Raw genomic sequence first — 25780 nt, forward strand, 5'->3', positions numbered from 1 at the left:
GCTCTGCTCCCTAGACCATTGCGAGCAGCATATCCGGAGTCCCCCACGTGTGTCGAGAAGGGGGTTGGTATGAAAAAATGGCCGCCAGGAATGCCAGAGGGTGGTCTCCCTCTTTACAACAAGTGCCAAGAGCATGGGCGGAGCCGACAGCGTGACGCAAGTAAGTGGGTGGGACTACCAGGTTGCGGTCTGGTCTGAAGCCGGGGCTAAATTTTCAGCGCCGGCCGGGACGCACCCAGAGGGGAGGAAGAAACCAAGGACCGAAGGGCAGGGCACCATAATGGCGAAGATCGACAGGCGAGGACCGCTTACCAGTGACGTGCAGAGCTCAGACTGCTCTGCCTGCAGGTCAGCTGCTGCAGCGAGGACGGAGCAGAGAGCCCTCCATCCACCCTCCCGTTGTCCACGAGGTGGAGAGGAACCATCCGCCTCCTTCCATCACTGTTTGTCAGTGGGGATGCAATGGGGGGGGCGCTCAAACGCCGTAAGTGCTTCTGGACATCCTAGGGGTTAGCACCCCTAGGATGGAGCAGGACTGTGGTCCGGCTGTAATAAGCCTGGCTTTAGAAGGTGGTACATGGAAGCGACACTCCATGTTCCCATCTGTTGCTGGTGTGGGGAGATCGGTGCCCTGAATGGACCTGTCGCCCCTAAAGAAAGCTCAGGCATACCTTTCGACAGTGCAGAAGGGGGTATGTGGAGGCAACATTCCGCGTTCCCACCTGATGGTTTGGGGAGATCGGAACCCTGAAGATAGCCATCGCCCCCTGTAATCCAGCAGAAGAAACAAGAATCAAAAATAAAAGGTAAAAAATAGTGGTCTGAAAACCAGACCCATGTGTCTCCTACAGACACTAATAGTGCTAATAGTGATGAGCGAGTATGCTCGTTACTCGGGTTTTCCAAGCATGCTCAGGTGGTCTCCGAATATTTATGGCGTGCTCGGAGATTATGTTTGAGTTGCCACAGCTGGATGATTTGCGGCTGCTTGACAGCCTGAATACATGTGGGGATAGCCTGTTTGTTAGGGAATTCCCACATGTATTCAGGCTGTCAAGCCGGCGCAAATCGTGCAACTGCGGCGACAAATAATCTCAGAGCACACCATAAATACTCGGAGACCACCCGAGCATGTTCGGAAAACCCGAGTAACGAGCACACTCGCTCATCACTAGACACTAAGCATGAACTGGTTCGCCTGGAGCCAGAGTGTGGGTGTATACTGCAGAGGAGGAGCTAATCTTTTTGTATCCGCTTAGTGTCAGCCTCCTAGTGGCAGTAGTATAACACCCATGGTCCTGTGTCCCCCAATGAGGCGAAGGAGAAAACAGATTTGTTTTGCTGAAAATTTAGCTTTTTTGTAGTCTTGTCGTAAGGCATCATTCAATTGGATTGGTCACAGATTTTGGTGCTGATCCGATTCCAAAACCGGCATTGCATGCACTGTACAAGGATTTCCTCAACCTCCTTTTCATATTTACAATATTTCTCCAAGGAATTTTTGGCAGCACCAAGATTATAAAAAAAAAAACAAAAAAAAAAAAAAACCAGGTATCAAAAATAAGTAGAATTATCACTTTACTTATTTTGAGGAATTCCTCATAGTAAAGCAGAGGACTGATAAAATTGAATCTCAATGGGGCTAAGCCTTATGTGGATCCACAGCTGCCACAGATCATGAAGAAACTAGAGGTTAGAGCTGCTGTATACCCTAATAGTTCTGGACACAATCACATTAAGAAATGAGGCTTGCAATACAGAGAAATAGTATCACTTATCTGATGGACCTCAGTGTTACTGAGGATGATGATGCACAAGCGCTGGAAGTTATAAAGCAGATATCTGGACTGTACATTAAGATTACACCCCTGTCAAAAAAAAAGGGGGGGGGGGGAATTAAAAAGAAATCATTCACAGTGAGTTATACAAGATGTAAAAAAGGAAAGACTTCATATGAACCAATACACTTTAATCCCCGGTTACACCGAGACATCACTTATGTAGAGCCTTGTTGAGGACACCGCTGCCACTATTGGGGTCTCAACTTCAGTAGAAAAAAAAACAAAACAATTGTCTGAAAGGCAGGATCGGCACATCTTCAAGTTGCTGCCATGCTACAGGAAGCCATTGTCCAACGAAACACAAGTTTATCGTCATTATCATGAGTCTGTGTCGGAGCCAGAACTGCTCTCCCGGCTGATTTCAATCTGTAACGAAGGCAAGTTGTCCAGGCGGCTTTTCTTTTGCCGAATCTCTTCCTTCTCTTTGATTAAAGCTCCCCAGGCCTTCTGCAACACGGAGTCGTCTTCTTCTGGAGCTGCACTGGCCTTCTGCCCCTTCTCAGGGCTTTTCAGTTTGTCTTTAGGTGCTGCAGATCCTAGTCGATTCCACAAGCCTCCTGGAAAGGATGAGAATCAGCAAAATTAATCGGACGTGTCATATACAAAAATATTGATGCCTCAGATTAAGTGTGTGTGTTTGTCATATACAAAAATATTGATGCCTCAGATTTAGTGTGTGTGCGTGTGTGTGTGTAAAACAGAATTATAAAGAGGAAACCTTCAGTGAAAAGAAACAGGCATGTTACTTTTAAAGCCTCAAGGCACCCATACACTTTGGAATAAAGTTGGCTGAAGCTGCCCATATAGGCTGATAGCCTTATTATCCTTTGCTTATGGGTGGGGGGACATAACTAATATGGTCACACACTGTTGCAATTTATGAGGGAGCCGCTGTCATGAGAGCAGCATCACCATTTTCCCTGCTGCCGCTTGCCTCTTCTACCTTCCATCCCTCCCATGGCAGTACAAGCCAAGATGGCTGCTCTCCAACTTTACACAAGCGCTTCCAACCAGACTATTGTAAATCGAGATCGTTTCATCCTCGTATCATTGGTAATTGTATATTTGGACTTTAATTTCATTTTGATAACTATGATCTAATCTGTATTTTCTAGTTGCAGCAAGCTCGTAAGGTCACGTATCAAAAAACACAAATCTTTAAATGTCATTTTCTTGCTAAATTCAGATGGCCGTGCATCTAAAGAAGATGGTCCCGTTACAGTGACCAGGATAATTATGGAAATCCAATTACTACAAGAAACAAGACTCACTGAATACATTTGGAGTCAGTGATACAACTCTGGCATGACATCCATTTTATGGACATCAATGGTAAATAATGAAGCCTTTAACTGCAGCACTGACATCTTCTGTTAAATGAAATCTGTGTATTCTTTGGCATACGCCCGTGTATTTTTTTTTACAATGGGAGTTAAATGCCGATGTATGCAATGCCACTGCAGGATTATACAATGGCATATGTTAGAGAGTTTAGTCAGTGAGATATGGCAAGGAAATACGGAAAACTGTGAAAAGACTAACACAATAGGGGAACCAGATTTATTTATTTTACACAATTAGTAAATATATAACCAACCCGTTTTCTTCTCTTTGCCGTCAGAGTAGAGTCCCTTCCCTTCCATTTGTTTTGGTACACCAAGCCGGCTGTGCACATCAGACACGGGCTCTCTGCGAGATTCTGTAACCTTACTCACAATCTTCCTTGGTTCTGGTGAATGCTGTCTTTTTCCGAGCCTCTGCCGCACATCTACATAGAGGAACCGAAAACAGATTCTACGATTCAGTTCAGCTCAAAGTGTTAAAGAGTAACTCATCTAATTGTTATTTCATAACTCAATGAGTACACTAATTGTTATTTCATAACTCAATGAGTACACAGGAAAGGAAAGTAGGAAACTTTGGGGAGAAATCTGCTTTTTTTTTTTTCTAATCAGACTGATCGTTCACTCTGAACTGTCCCAATCCTAGTGATTGTGACCCGCACTCCTCGGCCTAATCAGGTAAAATGGCAGGTCCAATATGTCCATCAATCCAAATAATCATGGAAATAAGCAAAATACAGACCAAATATGTAGCTCTCCTGACAGCAGTTTGGCGCACATTGCAGCACTACAATAAGCGTGCTTAGGCGGTCTTACCAGATTTTACCCCGATTGCTTGTCTACTTGTACCGCTCTGTCTCTTCTCTTCCAGTAAGAGCCGGATGTCAGCTGGCTTCTCAGAATGGGTTTTACTTCCAATTCGGTTTTTCACACTACTAGTGGAATCTGATCTCATCGAGTTCCTGTACAGGGAAATAATAGAAGATGTTAACCGTTTAGTAGCCAATTATAGAATACAGCCTAGCAGCTGAATAGGAAGGCTAATCTTCTCTACAAATACGACACTTTGTGGAACCATATACACTCACAAGGAAAAGGATTTTAGAGGGGAACATACAACAAAACATCTTTACTTTATGTGGCTAATATTTCACGGTCACGATATTGTATGAAATATCATATAAGTTTAGTTTCTCTTGTCAGCCCAGGATGTGGGCTAAAAAACCCCCTTCCCTTTCACTCAGGCAAGACCTTGCCTTGCCAATGTATGTGGGGGAGTTTTATGGAGGAAAGGTATTTACGACTGGCATCCCTGCAGTGGAAAGTGACCAGCTTAAACTGGTAGAGAAGCTTCCAGAATCCATGAAAGTCCTTTGTTCTGTTTTTGTAAGATAGTAGGCAAACCATTTAAGTTAGGAACAGGAAAATAAATATTCTTAATCTCCATCGGAGCATCTATCCATCACTCTAAACATGAGCTTCTAACTCCATCTGGTAAAGAAGTAGGGATTTCTCTGTAATTAGGCATCACACATAGGACATATTTGATCTCATTAGAATGCCAACGTTAATACGAGATGAATGCTGGGTTTGTTATGACTATGACATGTTTTGTAGCGGAGTTATAGAAATTAGACAAATTTAAGGTTGAATTACTCAGACTGAAGAGAGAGGAGGGTCTGGATAAGCCAGCCCTTTCTGTGATGTCACAGGCTGCAGGTTATAAGTTTCTGGCAGGCTTCCAGCAGTCGGTACAGTTGTTTTTACCTGAAGAGCCTGTGTGAGTCTGATCTTACTGCTAAGGCTACTTTCACACTAGTGTCGGGCTCGGCCGAGGTTCCCGACGCTAGCGTTGTCTCCGCCGCACAACGGGGGCAGCGGATGCATTTTTCCAGCGCATCTGCTGCCCCATTGTGAGGTGCAGGGAAGTGCGGGGAGGTGGGGGCGGAGTTCCGGCCGCGCATGCGCGGTCGGAAAAAGCGGACCGTCGTGAGCAAAAAACGTTACATGTAGCGTTTTTTGGTCCCGACGGTCCACCACAACACGGCACAACCGTCGCACGATGGTTGCGACGTGTGTCAATCCGTCGCAATACGTCGCTTAATGTAAGTCTATGGGGAAAAAACGCATCCTGCAAGCACTTTTGCAGGATGCGTTTTTTTGGCAAAACGACGCATTGTGGCGGATTGCAGTTAACGTTAGTGTGAAAATAGCCTAACCCTGATGAATTTTTGACATTTGGGAACTCCGCCCACTAGCCTGGTTGCCTGCAATGCTCTGAACACATGTAAGTGTTGATTTCTCATGTAATCCCTGTTTTTTTTATAATTACCTTGTACATATTTGCAATTGTCTCTTTTGTAACATCCTTGTAAAATATTTTGATAAAGCACTGCCTAAACTTTATGGAGTATAATAATACTAGATTCGTTCTCCTGCTCTAAAACGTACCCTGTCTCTTGAAGGGAATTACGCTACTGTGTTGGGTTAGTTTCGGGCCCGTTTAATCGAAGCTGGTGGCAGCTTACCGTGTGCACTGTGCCTGTTGGAGGTGTTGTAGCGACGGTGACATTGATAATTATTGTTCCTGCCTGAGCGGGAGTAGTTAAATCGCATTGCTGCAGCGTGCCCAATAGCCAGTACATAGCAGGCAGCCTTTCTGGCGACTAATTACCCTAGGTGCAGTACCTAATCTGACCTGACAGAAAGGGGGGCGCCAGAGAGCTGCAAGGTTTAAGTGGAACTGTAAGCGGGATATTCATAATCCCTGCAGTTCGTGGTATATTGAAGAGCAGTGGGATACCTAAAATAAGCCCCTGCTGTAAACTAAGAGGTCAATAGCCTTGTGTGTGTTTTTTTTTATCACATTGTAGCAGTGGAGGGATAACTAAGATAAGCCCCCTGCACATGTGATAGCCGTCTGTTGGCCTAAAGTCACCCTAATCCGTGACATATTGGTGGCAGAGGTGAGGAATCGTTACATTCACATTGACACGCAAATGCAGTTTCTTTTTTATTTTAACAACACCCATTTCATTACCTTACATTCCTAAAACATGTTTCTAAGGGAACCTTAGTACAATTTTTTTTATACCCCCACATTAGTATGGTTTGTTTTGGCAATATTCGCGCCTACTATAGTACTAATATAAGGGTTGGATCAGCATCGCACCTATCCAAAGTATAAGCAAGTTGGTGATTAATAGGGGGGCATCCTTACTACTAAACAGAATGGGGGATCCGATTCATTCGTTCGGACAGAGTGGTCTTCAAAGTCTATGGTGCTACCTAAGTATAACGCTTGCCTGTCGGTCCCACAGAATTTAAATGGAGCGGTGGTGCGCATCACCGACTGCAGCTCATTTCAAACAAAGGACTAGAGAGCCCTGTCCTTGTGGTTGGTGCAGTTCTCATTGGGGGCACAACCCTTTTAAAGGTAGCCATACACATTAGATGATTATGGGGCACTCAGACTGTCTCCTGAAAGCAGATGTTCTTGGGAAAAAAAAGTGCTGAATTTTCACATTCAAGATGAGGATCCAAGAAGTATCGTTTCTCCTTGCGGAGAGTAACATGTTAAGCATGTCGAGATGAGGAAGCTTAAAGCCGCAATGCTCCTCTAGGAAATACGCAAATTGTCTCTTCAGAGAGGAAGAGGACTAGAGCATTGCAGCTTTAAGTCTCCTCATCTCGACATGCTTAACATGTCACTCTCATCAAGGAGAAATGATACTTCTTGGATCCCGGTCAGACGCCTCTCACTCAGCCAAACCAGATCTCCACTTTGCAGTGACGAGGGGCAGTACCCAGAAACAGTGTCTGCAAATTGAGATTCTGGTTTGGTTTTTATCCTAAGTCATGTGACAAGGCTCGTTAAAGGGTCAACATTGACTTTTAGGATTGCTACTTCCACTAGGTGGCACTAGAATTCTAGGCCTCTTCCTCTCTGAAGAGACAAGTTGCAACATTCAAGATGAAAAGAGGGGCCCATCAGAGTAGTCTGGCAGCTGCTTAACCCCCTTCTCCTGGTGCAGAACGCCTGCCCAATGAATGTGTGCATGTGTATGGTGGAGGAGAATTAGGATATATAACTGTCAACCCAACAAGTGTTCGCGTACAGTTATCTAATGTGTATGGCCAAGAAGGAAAGTGTATTGTACAGTGACTCCCATATAAATAGGCCTATGATCACTTTTGGAATCAACTCATTCTTCAGAGGATCATTTTCTAGAATACAACCCTTCCACCCTGAGCTTTAGAAGAGGGCCTTACCTGATGGTTTTTAGTTGCGACTCCACTTCATCAGCATACATAGTCATCTTCATGCTCTTTTTTGGTGATGGAGTGGAGATCATCTTCAGTTCCAGGTCATAGTCCATCTCATCAGAGTCTGAGGTGCTGGCTGCAGAACGTCTTGCTCCCTCTCGCTCTCTTTTAAAAGCCTGAAGTTCATCTCTGTACTCTACAACAACACGGTCATCCTCATCCATGTCTTCTTCCTCCTCCTCTTCTTCTATTGGCTCCTCTGGAACATTCACCAGGCCTACATATCAGGCAAATATTCAACCTATGAGCCAAGCTACCGAGCCCAAAGGCCCCGAAAGCTCATCATCTATGAGTAATCCTAGCCACATGGCAGAATCATTTTACTGTATAATGCAACCAAAAGAATACAAGAGCACTCTGCAATTGCAAAGATGTATGCAAACATTGAATATAGGAAATTGGGACGGCATTACTGCTATATACAAGTGCTTCTCACTAAATTAGAATATCAAAAAGTTAATTAAAGCTTCTGTAGCAATGATCTTTTGTGGATTACCCTCATTGTGGAGTGTGTCAATGACTGCCTTCAGGACATCTGTCAAGTCAGCAGTCTTCCCCATGATCGTGGAGCCTACTGAAACAGACTAAGAGACCTTTTTAAATGCTTAGGGAACCTTTTGCATGTGTTTTTTGTTAATTACGGTATTCTAATTTACTGAGATAATGACTTTTGGGTTTTCACTGGCTGTAAGCCATAATCATCAACATTAACAAAAACACTTGAAATGCATCACTCTGTTTGTAATGATTCTATATAATATATGAGTTTCACTTTTTGTATCGAAGAACTGTAATAAATTAACTTTTTGATGATCTTCTAATTTTGTGAGAAGCACTTGTAGAATATACTTATAAAACTGAAAGTACTTAGCTCCTGAATTGGCCAATTCATGAGAGCCCACCAGTCATCACAAGGCATACCTTTCTTTCTCCAAGCATATTCTATATAGCAGTAATGCAATTCCAATTTCATATAGTCAATCTTTGCATACATCTTCGTACTGCTGCTGTATTCTTTTGTTTGATTTTTCTGCAGTTATAGCAGCTTGCACCTGTTCACACTTTTTTTTATTCTGTTCAGAAGTGCTGGTCAGTTTTTTGTAGTAAAATGATTCTGATGCTGACCTGGAATAGTGAAAATCATTATACTGCCCAGCAAGGTCACATCATGCCGGCTTGTCTGCACAATATACAATTTTCACATCATTGTATCGTCAGTAGTTATATATTATTTTACCATCTACTAAATGTGTTTCTTCATTTGCTAGATGGACAAAGTTGTATACTTAAGTTAGGGGACTGAAAAAAACAAACAGGTACATATACAGAAATTGCTTATTCAAACATACACACTTCTATTCAAGAAAAGAGCAGCAAGCTTTTCAACTTACTGCAACAGTAGCGTGAACAGAGTTGTACTCAATCTGCTCATAAACTACACATGAAATAGATCAGCTCATTCATCTAGTATGCTAAAACAAATCCAAATGCTAAACAAAAAAACAAAACATAAAACCAAGGCTAGGTTCACACTTGTGTGGCGCCCCTAGGGGTATTTGCCACAAAAATAGTTATTGACACCAAATACAAATATTAAAATAGCAAGACTGCACTACCATCTCCGGCCAGAAGGGGGAGCTCCAGAGACTCCCCTTGATCTATTCTGGTCTGAGAAAAGGACTGGCAGTTGGGTTGAGGAGTTGAAAGTGAGAGGTCGTATAACTGAACTCCTAACAGCCCTATGACGGATTATAGGCCCGTGATACCTATAGTAGGAAAAGAGGAAAAGAGAAAAAGGACATTGTGAGAACCGGGTAGCAATAACCTCTACCCAGAATAGGCGCAGAGACGGATACCGGATCCGTGGCTATATTCATTATATATAATACAGCAACCGGAAGGAAGTGAGGTGATATCAGCTTCACTAGGGTAAGACACAGCAACAGACACAGAGTTCAGCGGTACTCCCAGAGGGGGTAAGCCGACAAAAAAAGGACTCGGGTTGTCCGTCGAACGAAAGCACAGAAGATTGGGTCGGCAGCCAGTTCACATACAGCAGCAGGGCCATACAGAAACTGCGCATAATAAGAGGTGGAAATCCTGACAGGGTCAAAGTAATTCAGAGTTCTTAAACAGACTCCGGTGACAGTATTGGTTGCAAATCCCTTTTTGTTGAAGTAAACTGGTTAAACGTTTCAGCGCCTCAGTCTTTCATTTGGACAATAGCCATCGATCCAGGATCGGGGTCATCACAGCTGAGAGGACCTGCTGCTGATCAAGTAAGTGTCTGTTCCTTCATGATATCCCTTACACTGTGCATCGCCTGAGGCCACAGCACCGGGTCAAGCCACTAGTGACATCCCCCTCAAGAGACGGACCTCATTGATCTGGTGCTGGGTACCTCGGTCTCTCGGGCGTCACACTTGCGTCTTCAAAAGCTTCAAAAGTTTAACCAAAATAAAAACTACAGCTTGCAAAGTTTTTTTTTTTTGCCATAAAAATGATGCCCATCCAAGCGGAAACCACACAGACCCCACTATAGCTAAGGGCACCAGCACCGTTTGTGTCGTACAATGGACCAGTTTCTTCCAGGAGTACGGGTTTTCAAACCCGGTAACAGAACAGAAAATTGGAACTCCTAACACCAGGGTGAACCTCGCCTGAATGGCGCCCTAACAGTCAGGCCTCATACAGTCGTCAGTGATCTTTCTTGTGCGCAAAAAAAATTGTCTGATTTTTTTAATCAGTGTTTGGGCAGTGTCTCTGCTTCTAAAACCAGCTGTTTAATCAGTGGATGGAAAAAATATTACATAGCTTCTATTCATTGTGATGTTAACAGTGAAAAGTAAAAGGAATGCAACCGAGTGCTGGCTGCAATCTTCCAGGACCCATAGATTTCTATAGGCGATTTTCATCTGTGATTTGGATCAAAATCGGACACATCTCCATGAATTTGTTTGCAGACACAAAGTATGCAAAAACCCCCAGACACATGACCATAAAGGAAGGGTATACAGTGGGGCAAAAAAGTATTTAGTCAGTCAGCAATAGTGCAAGTTCCACCACTTACAAAGATGAGAGGCGTCTGTAATTTACATCATAGGTAGACCTCAACTATGGGAGACAAACTGAGAAAAAAAAATCCAGAAAATCACATTGTCTGTTTTTTTATCGTTTTATTTGCATATTATGGTGGAAAATAAGTATTTGGTCAGAAACAAAATTTCATCTCAATACTTTGTAATATATCCTTTGTTGGCAATGACAGAGGTCAAACGTTTTCTGTAAGTCTTCACAAGGTTGCCACACACTGTTGTTGGTATGTTGGCCCATTCCTCCATGCAGATCTCCTCTAGAGCAGTGATGTTTTTGGCTTTTCGCTTGGCAACACGAGGTTTTCTATAGGGTTGAGATCTGGAGACTGGCTAGGCCACTCCAGGACCTTGAAATGCTTCTTACGAAGCCACTCCTTCGTTGCCCTGGCGGTGTGCTTTGGATCATTGTCATGTTGAAAGACCCAGCCACGTTTCATCTTCAATGCCCTTGCTGATGGAAGGAGGTTTGCACTCAAAATCTCACGATACATGGCCCCATTCATTCTTTCATGTACCCGGATCAGTCGTCCTGGCCCCTTTGCAGAGAAACAGCCCCAAAGCATGATGCTTCCACCACCATGCTTTACAGTAGGTATGGTGTTTGATGGATGCAACTCAGTATTATTTTTCCTCCAAACACGACAAGTTGTGTTTCTACCAAACAGTTCCAGTTTGGTTTCATCAGACCATAGGACATTCTCCCAAAACTCCTCTGGATCATCCAAATGCTCTCTAGCAAACTTCAGACGGGCCCGGACATGTACTGGCTTAAGCAGTGGGACACGTCTGGCACTGCAGGATCTGAGTCCATGGTGGCGTAGTGTGTTACTTATGGTAGGCCTTGTTACATTGGTCCCAGCTCTCTGCAGTTCATTCACTAGGTCCCCCGCGTGGTTCTGGGATTTTTGCTCACCGTTCTTGTGATCATTCTGACCCCACGGGGTGGGATTTTGCGTGGAGCCCCAGATCGAGGGAGATTATCAGTGGTCTTGAATGTCTTCCATTTTCTAATTATTGCTCCCACTGTTGATTTCTTCACTCCAAGCTGGTTGGCTATTGCTGATTCAGTCTTCCCAGCCTGGTGCAGGGCTACAATTTTGTTTCTGGTGTCCTTTGACAGCTCTTTGGTCTTCACCATAGTGGAGTTTGGAGTCAGACTGTTTGAGGGTGTGCACAGGTGTCTTTTTATACTGATAACAAGTTTAAACAGGTGCCATTACTACAGGTAATGAGTGGAGGAAAGAGGAGACTCTTAAAGAAGAAGTTACAGGTCTGTGAGAGCCAGAAATCTTGATTGTTTGTTTCTGACCAAATACTTATTTTCCACCATAATATGCAAATAAAATGATAAAAAAAACAGACAATGTGATTTTCTGGATTTTTTTTTCTCAGTTTGTCTCCCATAGTTGAGGTCTACCGATGATGTAAATTACAGACGCCTCTCATCTTTTTAAGTGGTGGAACTTGCACTATTGCTGACTGACTAAATACTTTTTTGCCCCACTGTATGTCCTATTTGTGAAAAATCACATACAAGACGAAGGCTATGCACACACTTCATTATTCAGGGAAAAGCTTCCAATATCCTGCATGTGTATTCACTGCTCACAAAAAGTTAGGGATATTTAGTTTTCAGGCAAAATTTAAGGAAAACGTAAAAAGTTCAAGCTACAGTCACATTTTATCATGAAACTGGGCATTTATAATTAGAAGCATGTAATAGCGATTTCCTCACCCCAAACAATTTATTGATGGAAAAGCTAACAATAGTGGTGGGTATAACCCTCCCCCTCAAATGTAAATGTCTCAAATGGTCATGTGGCCTTGAGCATTAACTATGGCTTGACAACGACGGCTCATGCTATGCACAAGTCAAGTTTTTGTCTGCTGAGGCATGGTATCCCACTCTTCTTGAAGTGTGGCCCTCAGGCCATTGAGGTTCTGGGGTACAGAGTTACGAGCCTCTACATGACAACTCAGCTGATCCCCTAGGTTTTCTATGGTATTCAGGTCTGGAGAAAGTGCCACTCCATTTGGAGGTCCCCAGTGTCCAGCAGCCGTTTCCTAATGATTCGACCTCAATGAGCTGGGGCAAGGTCATCCATGAAGATAAAATTAGGCTTGTGTTGGTTGTGTAGAGGCACCACCTGTGGCTGATGCATAGCACTCTCCTTGATGTCTCCAACATCATTGACGGTTATTTCTGCTCAGAGTGAATCGACTTCCATCAGTGAACAGCACTGAGGCTCACAGGTCTCTCGTTGAGTGTAGATGCTCCCTGGCCCATATGGTTGTGCCTGGTGGTGTACTCTTGTAGGTCATCTAGCATGCAGACTATGCTGACATAAACGGTTTTGAATGGTCTGACGTGACACCTGGGTGCCTCTCATCTCCCTTAAATGTACCAGAAATTGCATGGCATTCATCATCTGGTTCTGAAGGGCATTGTTCACAATGAACCGGTCAACAGTGTGGGTTGTGGCCAAAGCACGTCCACTTCTCTGTCTTTCTGTGACTCTTCCAGTCTCTGTTGTACTCTGAGCTCAGTGGCCACTTCTGTCTGAGAACATCCTGTTTGAAGCCACGCAATGGCGACGCACTGCTGATCAATTGTAAGGTGTAATCTTGGTCTCCTGATGTCAAATTGTGAACATTACATGGATAAAACACCTCTTGTGAATTTTGCCATTAAGACCTTGTTAGAGAACAGCAAGTTGTGCAAAAGGTACTGAAACATTGAACAGTTGGACAGGGGCATTCTAAAGTGTAGAGACGTCACAAGACGTTCACCAGGTACTGAAACAATGAACAGGACAGGGACATTCTAAAGTGTAAAGACGTCACAAGACGTTCACCAGAAAGATTACAGTGCATTTTAGGTGCAACCTGAAATTTTGCTAGAAAGCCAAATATCCCTAACGTTTTGTGAGTAGTGTATATGGTATACTTAGCAGAACATATGTTTAGAGTATATTTGTTGATTTAATTTCTTTTGTCTTGAAGGACAACTGGGGCCATACTACAGACATATGGTAAAAGTATTTCCTGTGGTTTACAACAAAGAATGGTACAAACAGCGCTCCGCTTCCATTACTGACATTTCTACTTAGGATCTTAACTCACTGCAACCAACGTCCTGTTACCTGAATGAAGGTGCTGGTAGTCAGGTGCGTCATCGCCAATAAATGTCCTCTTCTTCGTTACATCTCTTTGAACACGGCGCGAATGGTATCGCCTTTTCCTACATATAAAGCAAAGTTTTGTTAATCTTGCATAGACGTGTGGATCCTTCATCACATTAATATTAACAGTGTAATACACAGGATTACAGGATTAGGCAGTGTGATTTGTAGGGCTTGTCATGATTTTCTACAGAACTCACACTATAGACTATAGACAGACATCTGCTAAAGACAATAACTTAATTTATGCTCACATGAGCTCCTCAAAAAAAAAAAAAAAAAAAAATTACCACTGGGAACAGAGCTGATAATAAAGAGAAACATATATATATATATATATATATATATATATATATATATATATATATATATATATATATATATATATATATATTTCTCACAATGTCACTGCTGTCTCTTATGTACCAATGTATGCACTTGACAAGTCTGCACCTGTCAATTTTTGGGTGGAGTTTTCATACAAACATGAATGTTGGTTCATAAAATTGCCAATGCCTTACACTGTCACCAATATATCTACCACATCCGACAAATATAGCCTAAAGCTGCTAACAGATGAGCTTTGTGAGAGGAGCAAAGGGGACATAATAGTCTAGAACTACAGACTACAGACAGCGATCCTCTCCTAAAAACATATTCTATGTTACATGGGGGAAAGCAGAACAATATGGGCTAAGAATGGGCACGATTTCATCAGCGCTCTGGGGTCTCTGCTGACCAACATCAATGTCTATAGCAAATGTAACTAAACTAAAACGATTGTGGGCACAGGGACTGGACTTTTATTAACACTCTAAGAAAAGCAAAAAAAACCCGGTAAAGATCTGACATGTATGCCAAGAACAAAGGCTTCCTAGTGCCTGTGTATGGACAGACAGTTGGCACATTTTTGTAGCTAATTTTCAAGATTATCAGGAGCAGTGAAAAAAAAAGCCAAAAACAAAGGATTGATAGGTCATAAGAAACATTTTCATACACATTAAGTACCATGAGTTGCTGAGGATTCCTTTCATGCCACCGTAGTTTGGATTTCCATACTTCATGTAATATTGGCTTCTTCGGGCGGCTCCCAGCTCTTTCTTGTCATCTAATAAGCCAAAGACACCGAGTAATGAATAAAAGCTTCATGCAGGACCTCTGCTAGTAGAACAGTACATAGAAGGACAAAACTCCAGCTGCCTTTGTGCTCCTTCAGATAGACAGTCTCACAATGATAGTAAATCAATTGATAACAGCAGCTAGTGGGCAAAATAAATGGGAAAAAAAATAAAGTCACCATTAGGTGCTTCAGCTTCTCCAAACAACTGGGTGGACAGCTGGGATCCCTACAGTTGGGATAGCAGCAATCTGACACTGATATCATATCCATAGGCCAGCAACAATTGGATTTCATTACTTCTGTTTATTAACAGATCGTAAAGAGCTGACAGTGCAGTAGGAAATATAGACCATACAGCTTTATGTGGGGTTCGCTGTTAGGCCTCATTAAAGGGGTTTTCCCCACAAATAAAGTACTTTTTAATTAATAGGTTGTGGAATAACAATGATTTCTACAATTGAATGTGATACAAAAATATTCCTGTGCTGAAATCTTATAAATGTGCCGCAGCTGTGTATTGTGTAATGGCGGTGTCTGACCCCATGCTGTCCTGTCTGTATGCTCTTTTGCTTCCTCCCCTGCCCAGGAGCTGTGGTATGATCAGACCAATGTTCCTGCATGGTCAGATACGGCCATTACACAGAACACAGCCCGGCATATTTATAAGATTATATCAGAACAGGAACTTTTTTTTTTTTTTATAACACATCCAATTATGGAACTTATTATTCCAAGCTCTGTTAATTAAAACGTAGTTTGTTAGTGGGAAGACACAAGCTAAATTTCTAATGAGATGTGTTTACTAGCTATTCTACATCTGTCCTGTAGAGAAGACAGTGCCCAGAGGCTATCCCAAAATGAAGCAGAAAATTCTCATTCACATGCAGCACTGTGCTTCTGTTATCAATCACAATTTCCTGAATGAGAAGTCTGAAGAACGCTGGGCTCCTAGTCTGTATACCTTTGGTAGCGAATCTCATAAGAAGCTGGTTCCCCTTGAATATTTTCATGGAGAGCCGAAGATCATTTCTCATTAAGGATTCTTGCTCTGCCTGAGAGAGTGTATCCATCTGAATAAAAAGAAAAAAACGTAACCTGTTTATCCACAGTATTCCCAACAAAAGATAAATTAATCCAAGAAACAGCAATGGCATCATGCTTAAAGAAGTTGTCCATTACTTGGACAACTTCTCATATCCAATGCTTGGCCCGGATAAAATAATAAAGCTTATACTCACCTCCCGTGCTGGCGCCATTCCCATGGTGTAAGCACTCGCTCTCCCCGGGGCTCCCGTCTGGTGTTGTGACACGTCACCCGGATGCCCGATCAGCGCTGGTGTCACTGGCCCCGCATCCTGTCGAATTGAATATGAAGAAGTCAGATCAGCTGCAGCCCGGACTTCCTCTTCATGTTAGATTTGTCTGAAGGTGGAGACAGTGACGCTGGCGCTGATTGGGCGCCAGAGGTCACATGTCACAACAATCATCACACGATAGCCCCAGGACCGCAAGTGCAGGACCGCGAGTGCTGACACCACTGGCGCCTGCACAGGAGGAGTTTATAGGTTTTTGCTTGTTTGTTTTCTCACAGTCAAACATTTAGATCAAGAAGGGATTGTCCAAGTAGTGGACAACCCCTTAATGTTGAACCTCTGGCAAAACCAAAAAGTAAGGTCTGCTTGATATGTCTGAACTTCACAGTCCGCATATAGATCACATTTTTACAACTGTCTGAGGGTCTCTTGGTCTGAATGTAACAGCCTCATAAAAGCAAGCAAACCAGCCGCTGGTCCAGAAATCAAGGTCTAAACACGGGGCCATGAAACGTAGGACTCATGAAGCCAGCCTAAAATGTTCTCTATCTATAAATATATTAGTACAATATTTCCTGGTCACAGGACCAGGTCATAATCATCGGTGTCCTGCCAGCATAAAGCCTTTTGCAATATCCAAACCTTAAGATGGACCTCTTTTTTGAAGCCTCATCAAATATGAAATCCAGTCAAAATGATGCCTCACTCTACAGTCTGACAGACCAGAATGAAAGGCCATTAGCAGTTTTCACCGGTTTATTAGTGAAAATTTGACAACATCTAAGGACTAGTTAAAGGGATGTTGGCCAACTCCTGATAAAAGTCAGTAGTCACTATGTGTGACACCAGATGTCTGAATCAGATTCCTTACAGTGTGCACCACATACTTACCACCAAATTCCGACTAAACGTGTTTGGCCTCACTGAATGCAAGCGAAATGAGTCTAGTCGAAATGGGTCAGGAAGTTTGCAAATCGACCACTCGCTCTTTGCAATACCGAATAGTGACGTGTGGTGCGAACGCTGTAGGGATTCAGGGGATACCTTGTCTGCCGATAAATGTCTGAAGTCAAGCTGTGTGACAGCGGACTTATTAGAAGACCGGATAACCCCTTTACTGAACTAATAATGGTGTTTTGTAGCAGATGAGCAGAAGACATTATAGAGAACACCAAAGGGTCTAATATATACACTTAATGGTCCGCCGCTTCCTTGTTGATGCTTCCCTGGTCCCTTAGTGTATGGTCGCAACCAAATGTTAAGAGAACATAGCTGAAGCCGGGTAAAAAAAAAAAAAAAAAAAGAGGCTTGCACTGAACTATAGCATAGTATTTGCAACGTATAAGGTTAAGGACTACACACGTGATGTGGCACCAAAAATCGCTGTGACACATTAGATGTAATAATTTCCTATGGTGTCTCACTGCGACCTATTGGGACGGTCTCAGTCTTATACATTTCCAAATATGTTGCATTTTCGGTCGCTGCTTGCTAATCACATGCAATATACTTGCCATAGACTTAAAACAGAAGTTTCACACGACTAATCTGCAATCTGACTGCTTTATTTACAGCAAAAACCAGTCACAGACAATATGCACAAATGTTTCGTCGTGTAAGACAGTCCGCTGTGTAGCCCCGGCCTTACCCTTTTTCTAATTTTATACCATTGTCAGCTGTTTAGAGAAAAGCATCGTAAGCAATTCCATAACAAATTACCAGCACTACATTTCTCAAGGCGGATGGATTCCAAAATTGAAACAGTGGGGGACGTCAAATAACCTAACCTTGAAGCAGACAAAGGTTTTGGGAAGGGGATGATTTAGTGACAAGGATACCCAAGTCACGTTCTCAAAATAAGAGTGCAAGGTACAGCAGGATATGCGGAACACATACAGGTTTGGTCAGTACTGCAGCAGCTGAAGGATCCATGAGAAATCTTTCTCTAGATACTGAAATAGAAGAGGCTTCACTGTAGCCCTTCCAGGAGCTTTCCCACCCTGATGTCAAAGTTTAGTAATTAGGTGTTAATCTTAATAAACCTCCTCTGTGGCTGGGAGGTGGAGCAGTGCGGCTCTGGGGATCAAGGGACTATGCAACTGTTCAAGGGTGACAAACATGTCCTGCCTCTATTGCCATAGATGCACTTTAGGTCATTATTGATATATCCTGGAACAGTCCTAGATAAGTAACTACAAGGGGTGTCCCACGTGTCTAATGCAAGCAGTGGACATTTTATGCATGAAAACCTCCATAATGGAAACCTGTATAAATTCTCACCGTGCTCAAAACCTTTTTTTCAGACTCCTCTTCAGCATCACTCTGGTTTTCTTCTTCCACTTCACCTTCTTCGGTCTCATCTCCGGAGCTGTCATTGTATCTATCTAGGAGAGAAGAACATGGGCAAAGCACAATCCGTAACTTGCCGTGTGGTTTGCCGGCCAATATCACATGCAGTCAGCTGGTCATCAGGGGACCTAACCCATAAATAGGGATCAGTGAAGGAAAACATCTGTTTCGTTTGTTTTACTTAAATGCATTTTTTTTAACTGGGCATTGTATTATTATATGTATCTTGTACCGCCGACCTTCTACAGCCCATGTATTGAACGGTCTTACAGGTTGCAGAATGAGTTATCGGAGATTCCATCAGTGATGTTTGCAAAGAAGAAGTTATAATGCTTAAATTCCTTTTTATGAATTCCTATCGGTAGAATGAAGTATTAGAAGCTCTTCCACTAATACAAGCTCACTGATATTCTTAGTTAACTTTCTCCTCAGTCAGAGACAATGCAAAACAGAGCCTATATAAATAAATGCATAGATAATTTTTCAGAAAAAAAAAAAAAAAAAAGTGTGCAGCAAAAAGAAACCCAAAAAACTAGCACTGGACTGAGGCATACATTTTCAACACTACTCAGGAGTCATTTCATGACAGCTCTTATCTTGAAAAATAATAATAATCATAATAACAATAATATAAAGAACTAGATGGTGGCTCGATTCTAACGTATCGGGTATTCTAGAATATGCATGTCCACGTAGTATATTGCCCAGCCCACGTAGTATATTGCACAGCTCACGTAGTATATTGCACAGCCCACGTAGTATATTGCACAGCCCACGTAGTGTATTGCCCAACCACGTAGTGTATTGCCCAGTGACGTAGTATATTGCCCAGCCACGTAGTATATTGCCCAGCCACGTAGTATATTGCCCAGCCACCTAGTATATTGCCCAGCCACCTAGTATATTGCCCAGCCACCTAGTATATTGCCCAGCCACCTAGTATATTGCCCAGCCACCTAGTATATTGCCCAGCCACCTAGTATATTGCCCAGCCACCTAGTATATTGCCCAGCCACCTAGTATATTGCCCAGCCACCTAGTATATTGCCCAGCCACCTAGTATATTGCCCAGCCACCTAGTATATTGCCCAGCCACCTAGTATATTGCCCAGCCACCTAGTATATTGCCCAGCCACCTAGTATATTGCCCAGCCACCTAGTATATTGCCCAGCCACCTAGTATATTGCCCAGCCACCTAGTATATTGCCCAGCCACGTATGTCACAGGTTAAAAAAAAAAAAAAAAAAAAAAAACCAAACTCACCTTCCAGGGACCCTTGTAGTCCTGCCGCCTCCTTCTCGCGCAGGACCTGTGAGGACGTCGGTCACATGACTGTCGCGGTCACATGACCGTGACGTCACGGCAGGACCTTCTCGCGCAGGACCTGTGATGACGTTGCGGTCACATGACCGTGACGTCATGGCAGGTCCTTCTCGCAGACCATCCTTGGCATCGGAACCTGCCGCTTGCATGGAGCGGTCACCGGAGCGTCGCGAGGAGCGGGAAAGGTGAGTATATAATGATTTTTTATTTTTTTTTTTAATTATTTTTAAACATTAGATGTTTTTACTATTGACGCTGCATAGGCTGCGTCAATAGTAAAAACTTGGTCACACAGGGTTAATAGCGGCGGTAACGGAGTGAGTTACCCGCGGCTTAACGCGGTCCGTTACCGCCGCCATTAACCCTGTGTGAGCGGTGACTGGAGGGGAGTATGGAGCAGGCACTGACTGCAGGGGAGTAGGGAGGGACTAATCAGACTGTGGCCGTCGCTGATTGGTCGCGGCAGCCATGACAGGCAGCTGGCGAGACCAATCAGCGACTTGGGACTTGGATTCCATGACAGACAGAGGCCGCGACTAATGAATATCCATGACAGACAGACAGAAGGACAGACAAAGACGGAAGTGACCCTTAGACAATTATATAGTAGATTGGAACAGAAATAGCATAATTACCAGTTTTAGACTTTGTTGATGCACTCTCATCGCTTTTCTTGCTCTTCACATCTGTTGGCATAGTGCTTAAATTCAACAAGGCCCGAGCTGCAGTCACTTCATCCAGCCAAACTACATTACCTGAAAGCAAGAAATTCCACTTATATCATACAGCTAAACAAGGGCAGTCGTTAACATCTTTGCTTACCCTAACATCCACCGATAATAGAAGGTTAAACATAGACCTCACTAAGCGCCTTCACATCTCTGGATTCTGAACTATTGCTCCATGATGCGATAAAGCCGGTGTGTAAGAGCGATGGAGTATAAATAGCAGAGAGTGGGAAGGGCGCTGGATCATATATTTATCCACACTGCTGGCAGAAATACCACTGCTACCTTGTAACACTGACAGTAAGGCTACTTTCCCATGATGAGTATTTGGTGAATTTTTGATGTTTTGCAGATTTTCTGCACCAATCAGGAAAATTGCTTTGCATTTTTTGGTGGTCCATTTGCTTTCTGATACTTCCTGGTATTTGGCTTTGACAAAACTTTCTTAATACAGTCATGTGCGGATCACATGCATATTTTACCTGCGGATTCTCTGCATGTAATGGAATTCTTTAGGGAAAAATCCACACATGAAACTCTGCGTTCCGCAAGACATATTGACATACTGCAGATTTCAAAAACGTACTGCAGATCAGTTTGCTATGCGTGATGAAAAGATTGATATAAATCCTAGCCACTTTGCTAGAACTGGAAGACATTGCATTTTTTGCTCCACATCAAAAACCCATAGTGAGAATTTAACCTGTAGCCCCACACACATTTTATTTTCGGGAAATATATTGATCTGACATGTCATATTTCAGAGCTTTTTGTTCTACCGGAGATAAGCCGCCAGAATTGTCTGGCAGCAGCTGTCTCAGAGGACACAGGAGCACGCTCCTCTGTATGGGAGAGTCATCAAGATGGCTGCTGGGATTTAGACTTTTGTATACAGCTACATAATACAAGAAGAGGACGGACCTGCTTGTCAAATAAAGACCAGATATCAGCTGATTGCCAGGGGTCTGGCTGGGGGGTCTTCACTGCACCCAGTAAAGTCAATAACGCATGAGCCTGCTGTGTCTCCTGAATGTAAATCACTCTAGTTATGTAGATACACTGCCCCTGCAGGGGTGATCCATCAAGAAATAGAAGATTTAGTGCTTATTAATCTAGAACTGCTGAAGAATAAATCCGGAGGGAACGCTAATGGCAGTCATGTAGCTTTCCAAAAAGAAAAAACATTTTTAATTAATATTTTTAAGACCATTTTAATTGTAAAGATAAATCCAACAACTTTTATTTGGGAAGGTTTCATATTGCTTGCTACAGACAATGAAATACACCGAAACATCACATCTCCTCAAACATTTAGAACATGTATCAACTTACATGACGTATCATCCAGCCATTCAATGTAGCCGGGCGGATACTGTTTGAAGAAGGCAAATATATCCTGTGTGCTCATGTCATCCACACCACTGATATGAAGGGTTTCCAGGCGGACTTTGGGAATTGCTGAAAAACATGAGGCATTAATGCTTTCTTCTCTGTAATATTTGACCTAACCTATTAAAATGATCTTCCAGTGTACAGAGACGACACAAGAACAATGTCAGGTGAGGCCGCAGGGAATACGTGGCCTGCAAAGTCCTGGCCTAGCAACACATGCTGAAACATGGGAGCAGTCTAACAAGCTTTCATCATTCCCTTCGGGATCACTTACTCAGCATTGAGTTTCCCAAAGACCTGCATACAGGTGAATGAACATCACTTACATATGAAACTAATGGTAGGTCACCGCCTAGGAAACCTAAGAACAGTCTGAAATAGTGAGCTGGATTTCTATTCCGTCAAAGACAATAGAGTCACAAGTGTCACCAGATTTTATCAGAAGTCCACAATGTGTAAGGACACGAGTAAGGTTCTATGGTTTATAGATATACAGGCAGAATATTCACCTTTTCTCATCATTTCGAGATCCAATACAACATCTCTTTGATTATCGTTGACTTCTGCACGGAAGTGGAAACGCTTTGCTCTCTGCTCCTTCTTTTCAATGGCTTCCTGGTAGAAAAAAGAAAAAAAAATTTACACGATATTCTCATGAAGCTGCTGTGGCCGGGGCCGGTCAACACAACAAAAAAATGAAAGATTGAACAACAATAAATGTGGAGCAGTGAGAATAATAAGAAAAAAAAACACAGAAAAAAAAAAATCCAGATACACAAACACTGGTGTCCTTCCCAATGAAATGTTAAGTTATAGCTGCTGGTAGAAAGTGGGTTGTGTGTAGAGCCATGCTGGAAATTGCAGATCACCGGAAGTAATGGGTTAACAATTAGAGCCTGAGAAAATAGGAAACCCACATGATTGTATTGTAAATATGGGACTGGCGACACCCAGAAATGAATGGATGAGCCTAGATGAGCGTCTCATTTACCAGCCTACCTAAAGGATACTGGCCATGTACTAAAGAGATATTGGAGACAATTGGATAGAAACCTAGTTTTATTCTGGGTACTCTCCACATTGAATCACTAAATACAGTGATCGAACAGAAAAAAGGGTATGATACAGTTAACCATTTTTTATGTATTTTATTTTATGTATGACAAACAGTTTTATCTATAGAAGTGGGGTACAGCTATGGACACGAGGTTTGCCCCAAGTTCAACATTTGCAGCGAGTTTGTGTATGGGTTTCCTCCAGGTACTCCAGTTTCCTCTGACATTGGAAAAGAAACACTGGTAGGGAATAGAGATGGGCAGACACCTGGAAGTTCAGGTCCGGCTGAACAGGTACAAAAAGTTCGAGTTCGGGTACCAGAAATTCACTTGAATGGGGGGGCCCGAACATCCAGTGTTTGCTGCGCTGTAATGTGCAAAACAGCGCGGCAAACACTGCTTCTGATCGGTGGTGAAATCATCCCCGCCGGTCAGAGTGCCGCGGTTCCCACGCTGTCAAAAGACATCGTGAGCGCTCAGCTGAGATCGGAGGTATAAAGTTTACCTCCGATCACTGGTGTCAGCCGATGGGACAACTGCTTCCATCATCCGACACCTGCTACCGCTAATAACCGAGAGCAGGAGCAGCGGAAGGGTGTATTTATCAGCCGCTCATGCACTGTAGATAAATATTAAAAAAAAAAACAAACAAAAAAAAAAAAAAAATGGCTTGGGTTCCCCTGTATTTTTGTTAACTAGCCAGGCAAAACTCACAGCTCGGGGCTGCAACCCTCAGCTGTCAGCTTCAGCAAGGCTAGTTATCAAGAATAGAGTGGTCCCCACGCCGTATTTTTTAATTTTTAAAATAATTTAAAAAAACCGCGTGGGGTCCTCCCCCATTTTTGACAACCAACCTTGCTAAAGCAGACAGCTGGGGGCTGGTATTTTCAGGCTGGATATACATCTAGTAGATGCGCCAATTCTGGCACTTTGCCCTACTCTTCCCACTTGCCCTGTAGCGGTGGCAAGTGGGGTTCATAATTGTGGGGTTGATGTCACCTTTGTATTGTCAGGTGACATCAAGCCCACGGCTTAGTAATGGAGAAGCATCTATGGGACGTACTTGGACATTCCAACATGACAACGATATAAAACACAAGGCCAAGTCGATCTGTCATTGGCTACAGCAGAACACAGTGAAGGTTCTGGAGTGGCCACCTCAGCCTCCTGAACTCAATATCATTGAGCGACTCTGGGGAGATCTCAAGCGCACAGTACATGCTAGACAGACAAGGAATTTATAGGAACTGGAGGCTTTTTGCCAAGAACAGTGGGCAGCTTTACCATCTGAGAAAATAAAGAACCTCAACCACAACAACCACAAAAGACTTCAAGCTGTCACTGATGTTAGAGGGGGCAATACACTGTATTAAAAATGGGGTATGTGAACTTTTGTCAGGGTCATTTGGATGGTTTGGGTTGTCATTATGATTTAAAAAAGAGAAAACAATAGTTTGACAATAAATAGCTTCACCCAAACACTAAACATGAGTGGAGGAAAACTTTTGGTGTTATTCATATTCTCTGATAAAAGGCCAAGAAAGCAAAAATTCTGCCGGGGAATGTAAACTTTTGAGCACAACTGTATCATATACTCATGTATCATTTTACCTTACACAATTCCTGTGTGATTTTATGCCCTACAAGTAGGATCGTATATTCATATACACCTTTAATACATTATATATTTATGTTAATTCTATTTCTAACATACATTACGTTTAATTTCCAATTTTTATTTTCAGTATCAAGTATTTAATCACTTGTGTCATTTACTAAACTAACTATCTAATAGCCCTTTTAGAGTCAAGTAACACTTGTAATGATGCATTGGATAGCTGCCCTTGTATATGCAATTAGTTAAAAGAAAAACACGTTAGAAGATCACCTGTCCAGAGCCAATCACATCACACTGGAAGCGAGCGGTGCCGATGATGAGATAAAACTCGCCAGCTGAGTAGCGTGAACAATCAATGGGTGTTCTGCACGTCGTGTCAGGTGTGCTGGGCTGTAAAGTCATCAGCACCGCAGAATTGAGCAGGTCTGAAGGCACTAGATAACCTCTAATAAAAATGTCACTTTATTGTTCCTGCAATATTCTAGTGGTGTACTCTGGCTTGGCACAGCTTAGTTGCATCCATACATTTTGATCCCCTGGATTATGGGCGCGGTGTCATTAGATCTCCAGCCTGACCAGCTTTCCTGTGTAAATGGGAAGTCAGTCTTCAGTGTGTGCAGGACCTGAACTACAGAATAACACCAGCTATCAAATCATTCTGGGCATGTCTCAGCCCACTCCCAACACAACTGTTTATTCCTTGTTTCTCTACATGTACCCCCATGCTGTAAGAGATCACTTCTAGGCTCTACATAAAAGGGCAGAGGTACAGTAGGTGGATCCATACAATTACCAGCTGCAGCGCTATGAACCTTCTGCTGATTCACAGTTGTGGTGTATTCGATCTGCGTGTGGTGTGGAGAATCTCCAGCTACTCACTGCGCTCCTCTGCCTCCTGCTTGCAAGAGCTGACAGGGACAAAAAAGTCAATCACAAGTTTCAGTTTTTACCCTTCTTCTCCAAGCTTTAGTGCTACTCCAGTGATTTATAAACTTTTCTCTTCAGCTTGAGCAAGCAGCAGACAGATGAGAAAATGTACTTACCGATAACGGTATTTATCTGAGCCCATGATGGCACCGCGGATCCCCTCTCTC

The 25780-nt window shown here is 42.9% G+C and overlaps 1 protein-coding gene across 4 annotated transcripts in view; it reads right to left on the reverse strand.

The window, feature by feature from the left end:
* Positions 1-1952: 1952 nt before the first annotated feature.
* NCBP3 (nuclear cap binding subunit 3) overlaps positions 1953-25780 on the reverse strand; it is a 34909-nt gene continuing 11081 nt past the window's right edge. Inside the window, exons 3-14 of one of the 4 annotated variants that reach the window (XM_077294501.1) lie at positions 22523-22628; positions 21954-22079; positions 20529-20648; positions 18501-18604; positions 16146-16262; positions 15869-15977; positions 14796-14895; positions 13749-13846; positions 7457-7709; positions 4001-4146; positions 3439-3609; positions 1953-2398 (exon numbers count right to left, since the gene is read on the reverse strand). In XM_077294501.1, the coding sequence (XP_077150616.1) occupies positions 2160-2398; positions 3439-3609; positions 4001-4146; positions 7457-7709; positions 13749-13846; positions 14796-14895; positions 15869-15977; positions 16146-16262; positions 18501-18604; positions 20529-20648; positions 21954-22079; positions 22523-22628 (1689 nt within the window). In that variant the 3' untranslated portion in view covers positions 1953-2159. Of the gene's footprint in view, positions 2399-3438; positions 3610-4000; positions 4147-7456; positions 7728-13748; positions 13847-14795; positions 14896-15868; positions 15978-16145; positions 16263-18500; positions 18605-20528; positions 20649-21953; positions 22080-22522; positions 22629-25780 lie in introns of all 4 variants that reach the window. The other 3 variants (XM_077294500.1, XM_077294503.1, XM_077294504.1) reach the window with 3 other exon arrangements.

This window comes from Ranitomeya variabilis, chromosome 3 (genome assembly GCF_051348905.1).
Source record: "Ranitomeya variabilis isolate aRanVar5 chromosome 3, aRanVar5.hap1, whole genome shotgun sequence".
Classification (NCBI taxonomy): Eukaryota; Metazoa; Chordata; class Amphibia; order Anura; family Dendrobatidae; genus Ranitomeya; species Ranitomeya variabilis.